This window comes from Equus asinus, chromosome 19, assembly GCF_041296235.1.
Source record: "Equus asinus isolate D_3611 breed Donkey chromosome 19, EquAss-T2T_v2, whole genome shotgun sequence".
NCBI classification, from domain to species: Eukaryota; Metazoa; Chordata; class Mammalia; order Perissodactyla; family Equidae; genus Equus; species Equus asinus.
Genome location: NC_091808.1, coordinates 14,656,727 through 14,677,555, shown reverse-complemented (window position 1 = coordinate 14,677,555; position 20,829 = coordinate 14,656,727). Strand labels below are relative to the sequence as shown.

The following is a 20,829-nucleotide window of genomic DNA, read 5'->3' as shown; positions in this document are numbered from 1 at the left end:
TCTGATGATAGAGACTAGGTGGCGTCAAATATGTCTTGAGCACCTGCTAATTGGGAGTTACTCTCCCAGCTGGTCTCCCAACTTCCTCTACACCGTGTCACAGACCTGAGACCAGATGAGCTTTTAATAATATACACCAGGTCATTTGTTCCCCTTCTTGAAAGACTCCAGTGACTTGCCACTTGTATTTCAAATAAGATACAAATGCCTTATCTTGTCCTTGCCTGACCTCATCTCTGACCACTCTCTCTGTCCTGCTATCCCATTCTTCAATCTCAGAGCTCTCCAGGGCCTTTGTAACAGCTCTTCCTTCAGCCTGAAACCCTCCTTCCTTCCCCAGGTTTTAGCATGGTTGGTCCTCCTCGGGAATTCAGAACTCAGCTCAGATTTCACCTTGTCGGAGGTGCTGCCCTTGACCATGCAGTCCAACTGAATTCTTCCCCTAGTCAGTTTCTATCAAAGAGCCTTGTTTTATTTTCTTCATAGATCTGGTCTTTATCTGAATGATCTTGTTAATTTGTTTACTTATTTTTTGCCTCGCTCCTTCAGTCAAAAGGTAAGCTCCATGAAAATAAGGTAATTCCTTCCTAATCACTGCCATTTCCCCATTCTGAGATTAATGCCTAACGTTCAGTATTATATATAATGCATTTGTTGGATGAATAAAGAAAGGAAACAGTCTGAGGGGAGATAGAGTAGTATGTTCAGAATTGTGCTAGTGTTTTACTCCAATTAGAAAGGAAGATGACTGTGTATGATGGCGGTGGGGTGGGGAGGGAAGACTACTGCCTTGAGAAATGGCCAGGGACCAGATCTTGGAGGAGCCCTCAGGCAATGCTAAGGTGTCTGCCCTTCATTTTGAAGGCAATGGGAAGGTGGCAAAGAAGTATTTTAAGCAAGCACAGGATAAAAAATATACAGTATATTCATTGGAATGTTCACATGGGGAAAATAAAACAGTATGTTATCATACACTCTGTTTACACCATTAAGGATGGCAAAAGTCATAGAGTAATCAGTCAGTCTTTAACTTAAATGAGTGTGGAAAGATGCCAAAAAATGAATTCAAGTTCAGTGCAAATGTTACATCCTGTCTGCATGCCTCCACTCCCTTCTTGAGCTGAGGGAACATATTTGTGACTTATTTCTGAATTACAGAGCTAGAAGAAAAGCTACTCCATGTTTCATGCTTTTTGTGTGTTAACAGAAAGAGGCTGTTCATCAAGGTTTACCTTCAGTCTGAAAGAAAATGAGGATGTGGAATTAAAAAAACAAAACGTGGTTCAACTTTGTGCTTGCAGTCCAAGCTGCCTTGGCCTGGTCCAACCACAGAAATGAGATTTCTGCGTGAGATGAAGCCTCTCTCAGACAGCCTCAAACGCTAAAGTGGGAGCCATTTAAAAATCTGAAAAGTAGATTGGGAGAGTTCCTTTTTTCCTACCTGCAAATGTCTACCTTATTCCATCATTTTTTGTACTTAGAACAGGAAATTATTAACTTCCATATGCCTTCCTTTCTATTAATCCCTGGAGGAAGGTGAAAAGGTAAGAGAGGGAACGGAAGGTTGAGACTATTTGAGGAAGGGTGAGCACTGAGGCCCCAGCTTCTTGACAGGACTTTCCACGGACAGTGGCTATTTCACAGGGTTACCCTGAACTGCCTTTTCATCTGCTTTAAGACATTGATGTTTGTGATGTCTATGAGTACCTTTCTTTTAGGAAAAAACAGGAAAGGTTATCATCTGCCTACTGTGATCTCTGTTTACATAGTTAGATATTTACCAACAATTTAAAAATGTTTAATATGACTATTAATGGGATGTTTTGGACACTTGGGTGCTCATCATCCATAACTTCACTGTGTTCGTCTCCAAAATGAATTTTCTTTTTATTCATTCTCTCTATCACCCTCAGGCGCATTCTATGTGCCAGTGAGTATTGTCCTAAAGGGGTGATATCTCAGATCACAAATCCATCCATGAAGATGGGCTTGCCTACCTTTCTTTGTCCCCAAGCCTCTACATTGCCTTATCAAGATTAAGGGTGATTTTTAAGAATTGCATCTTTGTGCCAAGAGATTCCTGCCTTTGCCATTGGTTGGTTTCAGTTGCTTAGAATCTTTCACTTAGAAATGGCCTGAGGGAGGAAGTGTTCTGTGAGACCAGGTAAGGCAGTTAGAAACCCAGACATTGGCAGGGACACAGTACCACCTGGAACCAGGCAGCACCCTGTGCCATCCTCGTTCCAAGTGACCACTGTGTCACTGAGCCTCCAATCTTCCAACTTTGGGAGGTCCTTGGGCACTTACTATGCGGGATGTGGACTCCCGCTGCAATGACTGTCATGTAGGGTGGCCACAGGAAGAGCACTGAGCTCCCCAGTCTAAGAGAAGACAGGGACCCAGTTTGAGAGGGTCATCTTGTGGGGCCCTCCTGAGTATGGATGGCTTAAAAAGGAGAACTTACTGAAAAGTCGTCACTGGGGAAGAATAGGAGATCTCGAAGGGGATCATTCTGATAGGTCTTTTCAAGTTCTTCAACGACAGTTTCGTAATCCAAAGGCTCGAGAAGCCTGGGCTTTTCCTGCTGTAGAAAAAGAAAATATGATATTAACCACTGACACATATAATCTTACTTCTTCTCAGCGTGTGGCTGGATTTCATTTTTTAGTATCACCAAGGCTTTGACATTAAGCAACCTTTTCAGTGGAGTCACAGAGACTCCAGGCATTGAGGGCAAAGCCACATAACTATTATTTCCAGATCTGAAATAATGAGATCCTGAAATACTTGACATCTCGCTCAGTAATTCAAGCTGTTCAGACTGAGTGCCCAGAGCTCACGGTATTCAGCCCTACCACATCCATAGACTACATGTTTATGTAAACTTGATCTTTGTAAGTGTGAAGAATTTCCTAGCATTAAGATGCTCATCATTATTTTTGAAGACTTAGATACTTCCTTGTGAGGTCTACTTGGGTCTATTTTAAAATGTTGGCCCCCTAGCAATCAAAGTATCACACGCTGTCTTAGTGGTCATGAAGTACGGATCCTGTGTCAGGATTAATTGCTTGGCTCTGAGCCTCTGTGCCACTATAGAGAGAAGCTAGGTAATTCTCTAATAGAACTGAACAACACAACCGTTATGGACGTAGTGTGGCGAAAACCAAGAAGACTGAAAAATAGCCAGATAATCACACTGCATTAAAATCTTGCAGCCGAGAAGAGAGGCACTTCCTTCAAAGAAGCTGCCCACGAGCCAAAAAGATAAATGCCAGTGGGAGAAGGTGTGATCATTTCATTACAGGGTTGATGTGTTTACTCCGAACGGTACAGGACTCACAAAGTGAGAAAGATGGAACTCCAAAGAAAGAATAAAACCTTACAAAGCAGAAAACAAGGACACAGTCTGGTTCCCCAGTCCTTTGATGAAACATTTACTCAAGCTAAATGAAAAGGGATGATTGTTTGGATTCTGGGGGCGCTCCTGGAAGTTGGAGTGGTCACTACGAAATTTGGATGCTAAAGCGATCTTGTAAATGGAAAATTTTTTTTTCTTTTCCAAGTTAATGACATCAACAGTTTCCCACCAACTTTGCCCCTCCCTCACACCTCACACAGATTTAGCTTCGATTTCTGAGGTCTTCTTTGGCAAGTTGCTGCTACTAAAGCCCCAGAAACTGTCACTGATGTCTCAGTAATTGCTAATGGTCTTCTCATAGTAGCAGTCAATGTTTATTTTGATGATTTTCCAAATATAAAAAGTAAAACAAAACAAAATGCAACACAGTGGGCCAGGAACAAGTACTTTTTGTATTAAAACAAACAAAATGTACTTTGTATTAGAACGTACTTTTTGTACTAAAACAAGCAAAACGAGAACAAATCCATTTTACAAATGTTTAGGCAAACCATGTAAGGTGAATATTCTTTCTGGAAGGGACTTCAAGTAAGATTGTTAGATTTAGCAAATAAAAATACAGGACTTCATGCAATATTTGGAGAAATTTAGTTGCCCAACATAATCTATTTAGGGAAAGAGCTGTGAAACCTTCAGCGTTTTGAAGTAGGAGATATAGAGTCACTAGGTGTGACGTGGGTAATTTAAAAAGAAGTCCTTCTGGAATCCCTGTCTTTTGATATGATTATTCTATTTAGATTTATTTTAAGTTCCAGTTCCATATTTTCCCAGGCAAAGGTTAATCTCAAGGATCACAAATTGATTGCTCAAGTGGCAAACGCAGAGTCCAGATGTTTGATTTGGCTCAAATATTTACTTTATTTTATTTTTGGTTGGCTTCTAATGCCTTTAAGTAATGGTACAGTTGTTGCCCCTCATCTGAGGAGATATGTTCCAAGACCCCCGGGGATGCCTGAAACTTTGGATAGTTCTGAACCCTATATAGACTGGTTTTTTTCCTATACATATATAGTTGAGGTGTGAGAGCAAAACTAGCACCAACTTCTTTTTCCTTCTTCACAATTGCACGGGCAGAAGATTCATTCCTAGTGTAGATCTTAGCAATCTCAGCATATAATTTTTTCTTTCTTTATTAAGTTGAGAACTTTCACCTTTTCACTTATAAGAAGCACTTTGTAGCTTCTCTTGGCATATCCGAATCACCAGCATCACTTTTAGGGCCATTACTAAGTAAAATAAGGGTTACTTGAGCACAAGCACTGCAATATCTGATAACCAAGAGAGCTACTAAGTGACTAGCAGACAGAGCATGAATCCAGTAGACAGAGGGCTGATTCACATCTGGATGGGATGGAGCAGGACGGCGAGAGATTTCATCATGCTACTCAGAACGGTGTGCAATTTAAAACTTATGAATTGTTTAGTTCTAGAATTTTCTATTTAATATTTTCCTACTACTGTTGAGCACAAGTAACTGAAACCACAGAAAGTAAAACCACCAATAAGGGTGGGGCCTCCTGTATTTCACTCCAGTTTGTCTACACACCTCGTAGTCCTGATCTATTACCTCATACCCTGCAAAATCACACATTTATATTACCAACTGCCCCATAGGCCTTCAAGCCTGAAACACTTGGCTTTTTCTAGAACTTCTTTTTTTCCCTAAAATTATGTTTGTGTATAAAACGTAGCAAAAACGCCGGAATGTATGGTAAAGCCGTCACGAAGCTCTTCTCTCTGCCATAGATTTGGTTGGTTACATCCCTTTCCTGCACTGTTTCTTCAGCTTAAGTTTATGACGCCCTTCAGTTCTCAGGTACCAACAGCCCACGACGTAGCTATTCACACATTCCCCTCTTTTCCCCCTTCCTCACACCAGCCTGAACAGGAGTGTGAGGGTGTGGCTTAGTGTGCGTTGCAATTTATAGGTTTAAAGGCAGATGACAGAAGAATGTTTTAAGAGTTCTTCTACAATCTTGGTCTCACTATCTTTTAAATTTTCTCTCCCATTAGTGACAACTTGAGCATTAATAAATAAGCTGAAGACCTAGAAGATCTTCAAAGATGTTTTAACAGGGCCCACCTTCCACCTAAAATTTATCCCACCTAAATGAGTATAATCGGAAAGTCAGAGCTCACAAGTCACAGGCTATTAATAAAACCATAGAAAAACTAAATCCTAAACTCTCTTTGATTTTCCTGATAAAAGGCATAGCCTGTAAGCATCTGTTGGAAGGTATATTTTTATTTATTCATTTCAGGCTATACCAACCAACCAACCAATGAATGACATTTATTAAGCCTTTCTGTTCAAAAGGTTGCACTCAAGTTATTTCGACATGGGGCTGCAAAGTCTAACAAATTTGCTTCATATAATTTATTAAGTTTTGATCTCTGGGGGATGTATCAGTAAAGTTCCATCTTTCAAGGGAATTTGTTAATCAATGTGTAACATTCAAGATATTTGACGGTTCAATATTTTGTGGATTTGAAGTTTACAAACGAAAATAACAGTGATGTATTCCACAGCCCCTAGAGCCTAGAATTTGGCAATGCTTGCCAAGGATGCTTTATGCATCAGTGATGGTGAGAATCCAGGCTATACAATAAGTAGTTCTCTCTGGAATGAGAGAGCTGGATGCTCAGTGTTTTGGTCAAAGAGACAGATGTCTGCAAGTATGGTGGGATCAGTTAATTTCCCACTACTGCTCCTTGCAGAGACGTTGAGTGAAACTGAGAACTGAGCAGCATTGATTTACAGCTTTACAATGGTTGGGTTGTCCCTTCTGAATTTAATGTGCCTCTTTCTTTTTGGAAATGCTCCAACTGGGATAAGGCATGTGCCAAGATTACCCTGAACTGGATTGGATTTTTGTAGTGCTTTTTACTCTTACTCTCTTTCTCTCAAATGAGTAATGAATTTCATTAGCTATTCTAAAATCACTACCGGCATGGGAAAAGGCACCCACCAGTACCTGTTATTATGCAGCAGAGTTGGTGTTGCACCACAGTGGCAATAGGCCTTATTCTTCCTATTTAGTATTAAGACATTTGTTTGATCTACTTCCCCAAATCCACAGCTCTCCTCCAATTCAACTTCACAGCAGAAGAATGGGCTCCTGTCACAAAAACAAATGCTTTCTTCTCCTCTACTTATTCCACAACTTCTCATGGAATGCCAACACAACATCTACGTCTTGGAGTTGGTGAACCTGCCATCTTGGTAATAGCCAGGGCTGCCAAGAGCCATCTAATTGGATTTGAAGTAAGAAGATTGTCCATGCCTTAGCTAAAGATTCTAATTTCAAGAACAGAGTGTTCCATTACGAGGATCTAAATTATTTTCATCATTATTATTCAAAATCAAAGGGTGAAGAAATTACACTATAGATATAAGCATTTGAAGCATGTAACACTGAAAAATTAAATGACTAAACCATTACCCTGGACCTCTCTCCAGAATATGGAAGTACAATCTAACCAAGAAATAACCTAGACTACCCAGCCTTGTTTTAGGGAAGTGCCAAGTTAAAAAGAGTGTGATTATAGGTTTTCTATGATAAGATGCAACAGAGAGTGTAATGTGCATTCTAGAACCAGAATTCCTGGGGTTCTAGTGATGGCATTGCCACTTATGGGCTGTGGAACTTTGGGCATGTTAATTAGAATCTCTGTGCCTTAGTCTCCCAATCTGTAAAATGGACATCTTAATAGAAGCTATATCATAAATTAAATGAGGAAATATTTGTTATTCTCTTAGCACCACACTCACAGTACTCATTACATAAGTGTTAAGTAAATAAAGGCTGTGAGTTTTAAATTTTGACTAGTCATGGATTTAAAGCACTTATAAATTTAATGTGTACAAAGAGTAAATAGTAGGCACTCGATGAATATTTATTAAGTAAATAAGTTTATATCCTTTCTTCCAGGAATTCCTTTTCCAGGACTTTATTTTAAAGAAATAACCACACATATAATCCCAGATTTATACAAATATGTTTTTGCAACATTATTTTTGTAACAAGATGGAGAAAACATATTCACCTTAGTCTAAGAGGGATAGACAGGCAGGTAGGCTGGTGGAGTCTATACCCCAAAAGTGAAGACATCAGAGCTGCTGCTCAAAAAAAGTGATTTATGTCTTTCAAAGAAGTGTGTAAAGTGGAAAAAGTCTTGGTGCTATAATGGGTTTTGGGAAGGACAACGAAAATAGGATAAGCGTTGGAATAATCAATGTATAATTGTGCAGAACATGCCATGATTCCTCCTTGTAACTCTTTAATTCTTCAGTAAAGGTAGTTAACACACAAAATTTGCATATGATTGGCTTTTTGGGGAAAACATGAGGAGGCTGAGGTCCATGATCAAGATGGTAAACCCGGCTACAAAGGCAAAGACAAAAGGCACTACCTCAGGAAGAAAGAACGTCAAGTTCTTCTTGACAATGATTCTAGATTCACACATATTATGACATTAGTGTTTGAAGCCAGAATACCTAGGTCTCTAACAGGTGGTAATGCCTAAAGGACAAGGCCAGCTAAAAATTATGAAACAAGAAATCATCAAGGATAAAGAATTATTAGGAAATTATGTACATCCATTCTAAGAAATAATACATGCCCATTAAAATTGAGTTTTTCAGAGGATTGCTGGGAAGATGGTGGCATAGGAGGACTCTGAACTCATCTCCTCCCACAGACACAACAAATTTACAACTACATGTGGAACAATTACCTCTGAGAGAGAACTGGAAACTGGATAGAAAAAACCTCCACAACAAGGAACAACACTGACTGAGGAAGAAGAGGCAGAAATACCTTTCTGTTGAGGAAAAACCCACATTCAAGCCATGGCACTTGATGACTCAGAGAACCTTAAGGTAGGAAGCTTCTCCTGGAGGAGTGGGGTATCTGAGAAGGAGAGCTTTGCCACAATAAGCAGCTTTTGAATTCAACACCACCAAGATGAGTGCCAGAATACCTGGCTTTGCTGGCTATTAAAGCCAACGGGGAAGATCCCCACAGAAGCTATCGAACATAAGAGAAAGAAAAGCCTGCTCTTAAAGGGCCCATGCAAAAATCCACCCATTCCAGAAACCAATACAAAACCACCAAAAAGAAAGTTGCATAGTCCTTTGGTGAAAGAGACTTACTTGAAAAGTTCGGAGCATGTCTTGGAGAGGCAGGAGCTGGCTGGAACCACCTCTTCAGGGACTGAGATGCTGGTGGCAGCCATTATTGTGACCTAGTACAGGCGTGCTGACACAAACACTGACAGACACCATTAGATTTCTTTCCTTGGTTTGTTAGTGCAGGGGTTTGCCCTGCCCACTAGAGCACCGATTTAATCCAGCTCAGCCAGGGCAGGGAGCCCACCCTAGGGACTGGCCCTGCCCACCAACAGGCCTGAGCAGAACTTGTGGGCCCACGTAGGCAGGGCATGTGGGGCCCCTGCAGCAGGGTAAGTGGGTCTGCCTCCACGAGGCAGGGTGTGTGTGAGGGGTGGGCCTGTACTGGAGTGTGTGAGGAGTGAGTGGGTCCTCCTCAGTGGGGCAGAGCATGCCCATGGGACAGGACTGCACTGACGGAGTGTGTGAGCCTGTGAGTGGTGAGGTTTGTCACCTGCAGCAGACTTGTGTTGCTGGCCTTCTCAAACAGCCACATAGGGGAACTGCCCCACCTTTAATGCCTGAAATGATTGTGTGCTGCCAGGCTGGGGGCTTGCCCTACCCAGCTGTGCTACTGAGAGAGCTGACAATAGCCTCACAGGCCAGAGGACTACAGCAACTTCGAGCCCCTGAGCCTAGCAACCACCTACACTAGGGGCCTGACTCACTTAACAGCAAAACAGCAGCAGGTATGTGCTATTTGACCTTGCAGCCAGCTATCCTGGGCCCTCCCCTCTCATCCAATAATGTGACTAAAGTTACCATAGCAGCTGCACAAAGCTGAGCCTTACAACTAGCCAGCCATGGGGCCAACCTAGGCTACCAGTGCACCTGCAGCAAGAGAAACCTTGCCACAACAGAAGGGCACATGTAGCCCACACAGGGGTCACTCCTGGAACATTTGGAGCTGGTGACAAGCGGGAAGCACACTGCTGGGCCTCAAAAGGCATCTCTTACTTGATGCCACATCTCCAAGATCATGAGATGTAGCTTATCTACCAAATACATAGATATAAGCAAAGAGAAATAGGCAAAAGGAGGAGACAAAGGAAAATGTTCCAAAAAAGGGAACAGGATAAATCCTCAGAAAAAGAATGAAACAAAACGGAGGTAAACAATCCACTTGTTAAAGAGTACAAACCAATACCCATAAGGATGCTCACTGATCTTGGCAGAGTAGATGAATACACTGAGAACTTCAACAAAGAATTGAAAAATATAAAAGTGAACCAATCAGAAGTGAAGAATACAATAACAGAAATGAAACATTCACTAGAGGGAATCAACAACAAAGTAGATGACACAAAAGAATGGATCAGTGAGCTTGACAGAAGAGTAGAGGAAATCATCCAAGCTGAACAGAAAAAAGAATTAAGAACAAATACAGTCTAAGGGACCTCTGGGACAACATCAAGTATACTAACATCTTTATTATAGGTGTCCCAGAAGGAGAAGAGAGAGACAAAGAGGCAGAGAATTTATTTGAAGAAATAATAACTGAAAACTTTCCTAACCTAAGGAAGGAAACAGGTGCAGGAAGCACATAGAGCACCAACGAAGATGAACCCAAAGAGGCCCACACCAAAGACACCTTATAATTTAAATGTCAAGAATTAAAGACAGGGGCCAGCCCAGTGGAATAATGGTTAAGTTTACATGCTTCGCTTTGGCAGCCTGGGGTTCACTGTTTGAATCCCAGGTGCAGACCTATGCCCCTCTTGTCAAGTCGTGCTGTGGCGGCATCCCACATAGAAGAGCTAGAGGGACTTACAACTAGGACATACAGCTATGTACTGAGGCTTTGGGGTGAGAGGAAGAGGAAGATTGCCAAGAGATGTTAGCTCAGGGCCAGTCCTCCTGACCAAAAAAGCCTGCAAAAAAAAAAATTAAGGGCAAAGAGGGAATCCTAAAAGCTGCAAGAGAAAGGCAACAAGTTACATACAAAGGAAACCCCATGAGGCTATCAGCTGACTTCTCAGAAGAAACATTACAGGCCAGAAAGGAGTGGCATGATATATTCAAAGTCATGATATATTCAAAGGCCATTCAAATGGCAATAAAAAGAAAGCAGGGGTAGCAATACTTATATCAGAAAATAAAGACTTTAAAACAAAAACTGAAACAAGAGACAAAGAAGGGCACTACATAATGATAAAGGGAACAATCCAATAAGAGGATATAACACTTGTAAATATCTATGCACCCAACATAGGAACACATAAATATATAAAGCAATTATTAACAGACATAACAGGAGAAATAGACAGTAACACAATAATAGTAGGGGACTTTAACACTCCACTTACATCAACAGATAGATCATCTAAACAGAAGATCAACAAGAAAACATTGGCCTTAAATGACACATTAGACCAGATGGACTTAGCAGATATATAGAGAACATTTCATCCAAAAACTGCAGAATACACATTCTTTTCTAATGCACATGGAACATTCTCCAGGATAAATCACATATCAGGCAACAAAACAAGTCTCCATAAATTTAAGAAAACTGAAATAATACCAAGCATCTTTTCTGCCCACAATTCTATGAAACTAGAAATCAACTACAAGAAGAAAACTAGAAAGCCACAAATATGTGGAGATTAAACAAAATGCTACTAACCAACTATTTGTCAACGAAGAAATCAAAAAAGAAATAAAAAAAATACCTGGAGACAAAGGAAAATGAAAATACTACATGCCACAATTTATGGGATACAGCAAAAGTGGTACTAAGAGAAAAGTTTATAGTAATACAGGCCTACCTCAACAAATAAGAGAAATCTCAAATAAACAATCTAAGAGTGCACCTAAAAGAATTAGAAAAAGAAGGACGAACAAAGCTCAAAATCAGTAGAAGGAAGGAAATAATAAAAATCAGAGCAAAAATAAATGAAATAGAGACAAAAGAAAAAAAACAATGAAAGTAAGAGTTGGGTCTTTGAAAAGATAAACAAAATTGACATTTAGCTAGAGTCACCAAGTAAAGAAAAGAGAAGGCTCAAATAAATAAAATCAGAAACAAAAGAGGAGAAATTACTATGGACACCTCAGAAACACAGAAGATTATAAGAGAATACTATGAAAAGCTATACACCAACAAATTAGATAAACCAGAAGAAATGGATAAATTCTTAGAATCATATACCTTCAAAACCGAAACAGGAAGAAATAGATAATTTGAATAGATCAATCACCAGTAAGGAGATCAAAATAGTAATCAAAAACCTCCCAAAAAACAAAAGTCCAAGATGAGATGGCTTCCTTGGTGAATTCTACCAAACATTCAAAGAAGACGTAATACCTATCCTTCTCAAACTCTTCCAAAAACTGAAGAGGAGGGAAAGCTTCCTAACTCATTCGATGAGGCCAACATTACCCTGATACCAAAACCAGACAAGGACAACATAAAAAAAGACAATTACAAGCCAACATCACTGATGAACATCAAGGCAAAAATCTTGAACAAAATACTAGCAAATCGAATACAACAATACATTAAAAGGATCATATACCATGATCAAATGGGGTTCATTCCAGGGATGCAGGGGTGGTTCAAAATCCACAAATCAATCAATGTGATATACCACATTAATAAAACAAAGAAAAAGACCAGATGATCATCTCAATAGATACAAAGAAAGCATTTGACAAAATGCAGCATCCATTTATGACAAAAACCCTGAATAAATGGGTATAGAAGGAAAGTATCTCAAATAACAAAGCCCATATATGACAAACCCACAGCAAATATCATATTCAATGGTGAAAAACTGAAAACTATCCCTTTAAGAACAAGAACCAGACAAAGATGCCCATTTTTGCCACTCTTATTTAACATAGTCTTGGAGTCCTAGCCAGATCAATCAGGCAAGAAAAAGAAATAAAAGGGATCAAAATTGGAAAGAAAGAAGTAAAACTTGTCACTATTTGCAGATGACATGATTTTATATATAGAAAACCCCAAAAAAATCCACCAAAAAACTATTAGAAATAATAAATGAATACATTAAAAGTTCAGGATACAAAATCAACATATGAAAATCAGTTGCATTTCTATACACTAACAACAAAGTAGCAGAAAGAGATATTAAGAATACAACCCCATTTACAATTGCAACAAAAAGAATAAAATAACTAGGAATAAATTTAAGCAAAGAGGTGAAAGACCTGTACACTAAAACTATAAAACATTGTTGAAAGAAATTGAAAAGGACACAAAGAAATGGAAAGATACTCCATGCTCTTGGATTAGAAGACTTAACATAGTTAAAATGTCCATACTTCTTAAAGCAATCTACAGATTTGATGCAACTCCTATCAGAGTCCCAAGTGACATTTCTCACAGGAATAGAACAAAGAATCTTGAAATTTATATGTAACAACAAAAGACTCTGAATAATCAAAGGAATCCTGAGAAAAAAGAACAGAGCTGGAGGGATCACACTCCCTGATTTCAAAATATACTACAAAGTCATAGTTATCAAAACAGCACGGTACTGGCACAAAAACAGAAACCCAGATAATGGAACAGAATCAAGAGCCCAGAAATAAACCCACACATCTATGGACAGCTAATTTTTGCCAGGGGAGCCAAGAACATACGATGGAGAAAGGAGAGTCTCTTCACTAAATGGAGTTGGGAAGACTGGACAGCCAGAAGTAACAGAATGAAAGTAGACCATTATCTTACACCATACACAAAAATTAACTCAAAATGGATTAAAGACTTGAATGTAAGGCCTGAAACCATAAAACTTCCAGAAGAAAACACAGGCAGTACACTCTTCAACAGTGATCTTAGCAGCATCTTTTTGAATAAGATGTCTTACCAGACAAGGGAAACAAAAGAAAAAATAAACAAATGGGACTACACCAAATAAAAAGCTTCTGCACAACAAAGGAAATCATCAATAAAATGAAAAGACAACCTAACAAGTGGGAGAAGATATTTGCAAATCATATATCTGATAAGAGGTTAATATCCAAAATATATAAATAACTCATACATCTCAATAAGAAAGAAACAAATGACCCAATTAAAAAATGGGAAACGTTCTGAAGAGACATTTTTCCAAAGAAGAAATACAGATGGCTAACAGGCACATGAAAAGATGTTCAACATAGCTAATTATCAGCGAAATGCAAATCTAAACTACAATGAGATATCATCTCACATCTGTAAGAATGGCTATTATTAAAAAGACAAGAAATAACAAATGTTGGAGAGGATGCGGAGAAGAGGGAACCCTCATATACTGCTGGTGGGAATGCAAACCGGTGCAGCCACCACGGAAAACTGTATGGAGATTCCTCAAAAAATTAACAATAGAACTACCATATGATCCAGCTATTCCACTGCTGGGTATTTATCCAAAGAACACAAAAACATTAATGCATAAAGACACAAGCACCCCTATGTTCACTGCAGCATTATTCACAATAGCCAAGACTTGGGAACAGCATAAGTGCCCATCAAGGAATGGACAGATAAAGAAGATGTGGTATATATGCACAATGGAATACCGCTCAGCTATAAAAAAAAGATGAAATCTTGCCATTTGTGACAACAGGAATGGACTTTGAGGGTATTATGATAAGTGAAATAAGTCAGACAAAGAAAGTTGAATACCGTAGGAACTCACTCATAAGTAGAAGATAAAAACAACAACAACAAACACAAAGATACAGAGGTTAGATTGGTGGTTACCAGAAGACAAGCGGAGAGAGAGGAGGGGGCAAAAGGGGTGACAGGGCACACGTGGATGGTGACGGATGGTAATTAGTCTTTGGGTGGTGGACATGATGTAGTCTACACAGAAATCGAAATATAATGATGTACACATGAAATTTAAAAAAAAAAACAAAGAAAAACCCTGATGTTTTTGTTTGTAATGACTAGCAAAATTGCTGACATATTATTGCTAAATAAAAGTGGGAATAAATATTGCACACTCGAATACCTGAACAAAACTTTAAAAATTTAAAGAAAAAAGATTAGAGATATATATCCAAACATTATCAATAACTATATTGGGATAGGACTATGATATTTAGGATTTTTCTGTTTTGCCTTTTCCAAATTTTCTATAACGAAACATCATGGCTTTCATCATTGTGAAAAAAATGAACTTAGTCTTTCAAAACTCTCATGCCTCCATAGAAACACTGGGGAGTTGTTTGATTTTAAAATTGTTTACCCTTTGAAAATCCACCAGAGAGGGAACGTAGATACTCACAGTGGGGACTTCACAAGAAGTTCAACCATAACAGCTTCAAGTAATTAGAAAAAGACACACAAAACACTGGGGAAAGGAGACCAGGGAAAATAATTACAGATTATGTATGTGATTCTAGAAGCTAATGTCAGCCAAAAAGGGAAGAACAATTAGCAAGGCCTTAACTACAACATTTTGAGGTCTGTGGGGAGTTACTTAAGCACCTCTGCACATTGGTCACAAAGGGTTAGAAGGCAGAATCTCTAGCTGAAAGCTGAGGGTCTTTACCTACCAGATACGGAACTTGGACGAGTCATTTCAGTTGAACTTAATGAAGTTGATTTAAACGAGTCAAAGGGCAACTTCCTGCTTAGGGCGTTGTTGTTGCAAAGATCAAGGAGATGAAGTATGTGAGGATGTTATGTGAACCACCAAATGCCACACAAATATAGATTTGTCTGTATTTGAAAGTGATGAAAATTACCCCACATATTTTACCCGAAAACATATCTCAAAAGCAAGTCAAACCAACCAACCAATACCGATGACACTGACTCCTTTATGTCTCAGGACCTGTGCTACATGCTTTTGTATTTATTATCTAAATTTCCTTGAAAACAACCACAAAGAAACTTTGATAACTAATGATTCTACTGGAGGCAAAAGAGGTAATAACATAAGAAAAAGGACTGAAGTTTTAACAAAGGGCACCTTCTCCTCTGTGTAACTCCTAAATCAAGTCAGGCTCCTTTATCCCCCAAAGGAAGAAGGAAGGCAAGCTACCTAATTATGTAAATGAGCAAAGGAAAGTGACTTTGAAATTCTTTTATTTTCCTTGAGGAAACAGCCTAGAAAATATTTTCACATATTTATACTTCCAGATCAAAAGAAATGGATTAAATTTAGGATTAGTTTAGTATTAAACTCATTAGCTTTGCAAATATAAATATTAGGGGACAATCAAAGTTGTAGATACTTAGAATTTCTTTCCGTAGCTCTAACCCACACACATGCAGGTTAAGCTTGTCAGCAATGGGGAGCTAACAGGATCGATAAGGACTAGCTAGAAAAATGGGTTGATTACACTAAATTGTAAGTGTAATCAGGGAGACCGCCTTGGTTACTCACCCTTAGGGTCACTCTAGTTTGTCAATCTGAACTAGTCACTCTTACTTCTCCTTTTCAGAAAATCGGATCTTTTCAAGAACATTATTACGTGAAGTGTTTTTTCCCCCTATTTTTGAGAAGTTTTATATTTTTCTGACATGTAGTGCTTCCTGTGACGCTAGTTGAGATTTCCCCAATCTTCCTGAATCACCCCTGTCTTTTCCAGAAATGAATCTTTATTCTAATTTGAATATTCATAACAGAATCAATGCTATTTCTGAATACCTTCTTCAGCTTACAAAACCATTCATCCTGGTTAATGACCCAGAAAAACCAATAAAAATAGATATTTACTTTAGGACCAATATAGTAGGCCCCAGTAGGGCATGACATGCCAATCATTTAAACATTCTCTTCACATCTTGGCATACAGACAAGCAAATAGCTAACACTGAGGATCCACAGGGTCTTTAGAGAGACCCTAAAAAGAATTCTGATCTTGAGATCTCCAAAACAAATTAGAAACAACTGAGCTGTTCATGAATTTTGGTGTCATCAAGATAACTGATTAAATTTTTTAGAGGAAATAAAAACTCTAAATGACACATGGGTTCTTTAGACCTTAACTTAATCCAGGACCCTTTGGCCTTAGTGCCGTTGGAATGGAATCAACTTCCACACTATTTGTGTTGAAAACAAATGAGAAAATTGCAGAGACTGTACAGCTGGATCCCCGGCCACAGCTGTCAGCCTGTGGTCGTGTGACAGATTTAATCCAGTCTCTCATCAAAGGGAGTTCCACTGGACAATCTCTCAAATGTTTGAGCTTCAAAAAGCAAGACTAGCTTTTCTTACCAAAAAGGAAATGATTAAGAGGGAATAAGCCATCTCAGGCTGACCCTTTAACCTTCTCTCTGTCTTGAACCACACAGTTTCATGAGAATGGAAAAACACTAGCTAAGTCCAAGTTCAGAACTGTACAGCTGGGCAAGCTCAGATTAAGCTGAATTTGGAAATGGTTCCCTTGGTAACAAAAATGGGCACAGAGCTCGGAAGAAATTAACCAGTAGTAACTCTTCAAATGTCTCAGTCCATTTCAGTGAAATTAAGCAGGTTAAACTTGGTAAATCATAAAGCCTTTTGCAAATATAAAGGATGATTAGTCATCATACTCAACACAAACATTATAGTTAGAAAAACCAGAATATTCTATTTTATTAACCCTAAATTTCATTAGGAAAACCAAGGACACAAATGAGCTTTATAGGATCTATGATGTAAGGTATACTTTCAAATTGAATTTAAACCTTCAGTCTTATTTTCTTTTTTAAGGAAATTTAACCACATATTTCTCTGAGGAGCATGTCAAAATTCACTTTTTTTGTACAGCACATGAAAATAAAAAATATAAAAGTGGCTGCTGCTTCGTCTAATACTGGTACTTGTAAAGAAGTAGAAAATATCCAAGAAGATGTAAATCAAATTGAATTACGTCTCATTTTGTTTTCTAGAAACACTTGAAAGATAATAAATATCATTAAAAATACATCACAACCCAATTACAAGTCTGCCTGACACCAGGGAAATTAATGCCTTAGAGCAAACTGCTGGCAATTTTAGATTAATTTATATGAAGTCTGTAACGAAAGCTACCACCGACTTAAACTCTGATCCTATTTCAGGACTTTAACAGTCACACAAATGAACTTCTACTAACAGGTCAAGCATGAGGGTGTGTGTGTTTGTGTGTTTATATACAAACACATACATGTCACACGTAAATGAAAGTAAATAGTTCTGTCAACAACATGCATCCTGTATTTTCAATAAATCTTCCCTTAATGATGGTCAGCTCAGTTTTTTATTTCCTTTCTTACCTTTGGCTACTTGAAATTGAATATGCATACTGGACATTTGTTGTATGTTGGCCTACCCAACACTGATCCTGCTTTCTTTTAGTACTAGCATTTTATTTTTTATTTTTTAAAGTAATTTAATTTTCCCCCAGGTTAAACTAGGTTGTTTGTTTTCATTGTTGTGGCTGTTTTTTTTTGGTGAGAAAGATTAGCCCCGAGCCAACATCCATTGCCAATCTTCCTCTTTTGCTTGAGGAAGACTGCCCCTGAGATAACATCTGTGGTAATCTTCCTCTATTTGTATGTGGGATGCCACCACAGCATGGCTTAATGAGTGGTGTGTAGGTCTGCATCTGGGATCTGAACCTGTGAACCCTGGGCCCCTGCAGCAGAGAGTGTGAACTCAACCATTATGTCAACCGGGCCAGTCCAATACTAGCATTTTAATTTCCTTCTGAGGACTTAGCTCTCTCCCCCTGCATATAAGGAGAAGTCTTGATGGGTCTGATCATTAAAAGGGTCCTGCTTTCCTGTGGTCAGGGCACGTGACCCCAGCGAGGCCCATTCAATACTTCCCTCCAGAACTCTGACTCTTGAGAGGAAAGGTGCCAAAATCCCACAGGACTGTGCATTAGTTCCAAACACCAAGACCACTGCTGTTTCCCACTGCCCCAGCCTGCTTCAAAGTCCATTCCTGCTCTTTTCCCAGCCTGTCTCTCCATTCTTCTTTCTGTTCACTTCTCTGGACAGTACTTGTTTACTGCAGTAGCTTTCCTCTGCTTGCAACTAAACAAATCTAATATGATACAATACCAGGAGCAGCACCTATAACAAGGGACTATTACTTCCTCAACTTATCTTTATTTGGACTTGAATGGTCTTAAAGGAGACCTCTCATGTAGCTAATGACTCCTGGAAGTGCAGGAAGTTAGATTTAGCAAACTCATGTATTACTAATGAATTCCAACATCATCTCATTCAATGAAAAATACATCAGGCATCATCATCCTGGGCATGAGCGACTTAAGTACCTTCTTTTTTTCAGATTGGCACCTGAGCTAACAACTGTTGCCAATCTCCTTTTTTTTTTTTTCTGCTTTTTGTCCCCAAATCCCTCCAGTACATAGTTGCATATTTTAGTTGTGGGTCCTTCTAGTTGTGGCATAAGGGACGCCACTTCAGCATGGCCTGATGAGTGGTGCCATGTCCATGCCCAGGATCTGGACTGGTGAAACCCTGGGCCGCCGAAGTAGAGCATGTGAACTTAACCACTCAGCCACAGGGCCAGCCCCTTAAGTACCTTCTTGGTTTTCCAAGGTGATAAACGCCAGGCAGCGCTCGTCTCTAATTTTCCATTAAGCCTAACTCATCCCCGCTATGACACCAGAACAGCTAGGGCCAAAAATTAAGTTTCTGTCCACATTTGTTTTCAGTGCTGACATTCCACATACTATAATTTTCTCTCCATACATAATTTCTGGGTTGTATTGGAAGCACTGGCAGATCCCTAGAGTATACGATAGATCAGACATTCTCAGATCACTCTCTAAGCCATTGCTAGCCCCATGTCACCTTCCTGCCATTTTCATTTTCAGGTACATTTTCCATATTTGTAATATTAAAACTAACTTATCTATATTTGCCTGTAGAAATAACATAGTCACACCAAATGATTTAATACTAATAGTAACAGTAGAAACTACTATTTTTTATAATTTACCCCATATATGCTAATAATAGTTATTATTTTTCTACTACTATTATCATGATCAAATGGCAAGGACCATGATAACTATTTAACACTTTCTCTCATTGAATATTCATATCAAGTCTAGAAGAGATCATCATTGCTTTAAGATACAGGAACTTGGATTCTGAGGACTTGCACAGCAAGTTTGCAGAAGAACTGATAGTTCAACCCAGCTCAGTATGAAGCCTATGGTCCACTGCCACTCCAGTCCACTGGCAAAGAACATGGCCTCACAGGAATAGAAAACAGAAAAGCTTTTTTCCCTGTCGGGAAGATTCTGAACTAAAGCTGGAATTTCAAGTACTATTCCTGTGCCTTTGCAAGTTTCTGCAGTGAAGGACATTGGAAGGCTAGAGGCATCTGAGGTAATTGGTACCTCAGGGAAGGAAGTAGCAGGGACAGAGGATAAGAAAATATTTTAAGAAGGTAAAGAGGATGAAGAAAAGGAAATGAAAAGTAATATTAAGGAACCACGTAGAGAATGCTAGATAACGTTTGTGTCAAAAACAACAATGGAAATTGCCACCAATTGAGGCAATCTCTAAATTCAGAAAGCTTGGTACCATGGCCACCATCTGCTAAATACAAAGAGCTGTTGGGATCATGGTGTGACTTCCTGTCCATTATGGCACTCCCCCTCTCTGACAAATGGTCCACCTCCTGCTCAGACAGCTATAAAAGGCAAGTCAGGGAGTAAACGCTGCCCCGTTTGGCAGTTCGCCCACAGCTTGCCTCCCTCCTGGCTTACCTCTTCTCCTACCAGCCAGCCTTGAGGAAAGTCAGCTCATTCTTGATTAAGCTGCAGGTACCTCTCCCGAGTCCATTTTGAAAGGGTCTTCTCTGCAGCCATCTGCCACCAGAGCTGGCTCCTCCCTATTGCTGCAGTCACACCAAGAGCCCTCTGATCTGGCCTAGGTTCTTAGATCGGATCAAGTTTCAGTTTACACTTCTCCTTTTCTGTGGTCCGAGTTGAATTCAGATCCCTCCAGTTACTCCTGCTTCTTTGCTTTCTCCAAACTGACCATTCACAGTTTTCATCCCTACTCTCCACTGTATTTCAACCCTGATTCAGTCTCCTTTCATTGTTTCCTGCAACGATCATCCTGGGACTCCTTCTTGTGCTTCGTTTCAGCCAACTGGCTCATTATCAAACAGCCTAAATAGATAACTGAATGTTTGTATAAAACAAAAAGTAACAGTAAGGAAGAAATCACAGATGGCCAGCGAGAGAGGCTGTTCACATTAGAGGAATGTGAGGAATAAAGGATAAAAAATGGACTTGAAAGACACGCGCACAATACATTTTA

The 20,829-nt window shown here is 39.3% G+C and overlaps 1 protein-coding gene across 18 annotated transcripts in view; it reads right to left on the bottom strand.

The window, feature by feature from the left end:
- The window catches only part of DOCK10 (dedicator of cytokinesis 10), a 263,089-nt gene that overhangs the window by 146,536 nt on the left and 95,724 nt on the right, over positions 1 to 20,829 (bottom strand). For 12 of the 18 annotated variants that reach the window (XM_044751296.2, XM_070489634.1, XM_070489638.1 and 9 more), the window contains exon 2: positions 2,465 to 2,584. In XM_044751296.2, coding sequence (XP_044607231.2) covers positions 2,465 to 2,584 — 120 coding nt within the window. Of the gene's footprint in view, positions 1 to 2,464; positions 2,585 to 20,270; positions 20,414 to 20,829 lie in introns of those variants that run through there. The other 6 variants (XM_070489633.1, XM_070489635.1, XM_070489641.1 and 3 more) reach the window with 2 other exon arrangements.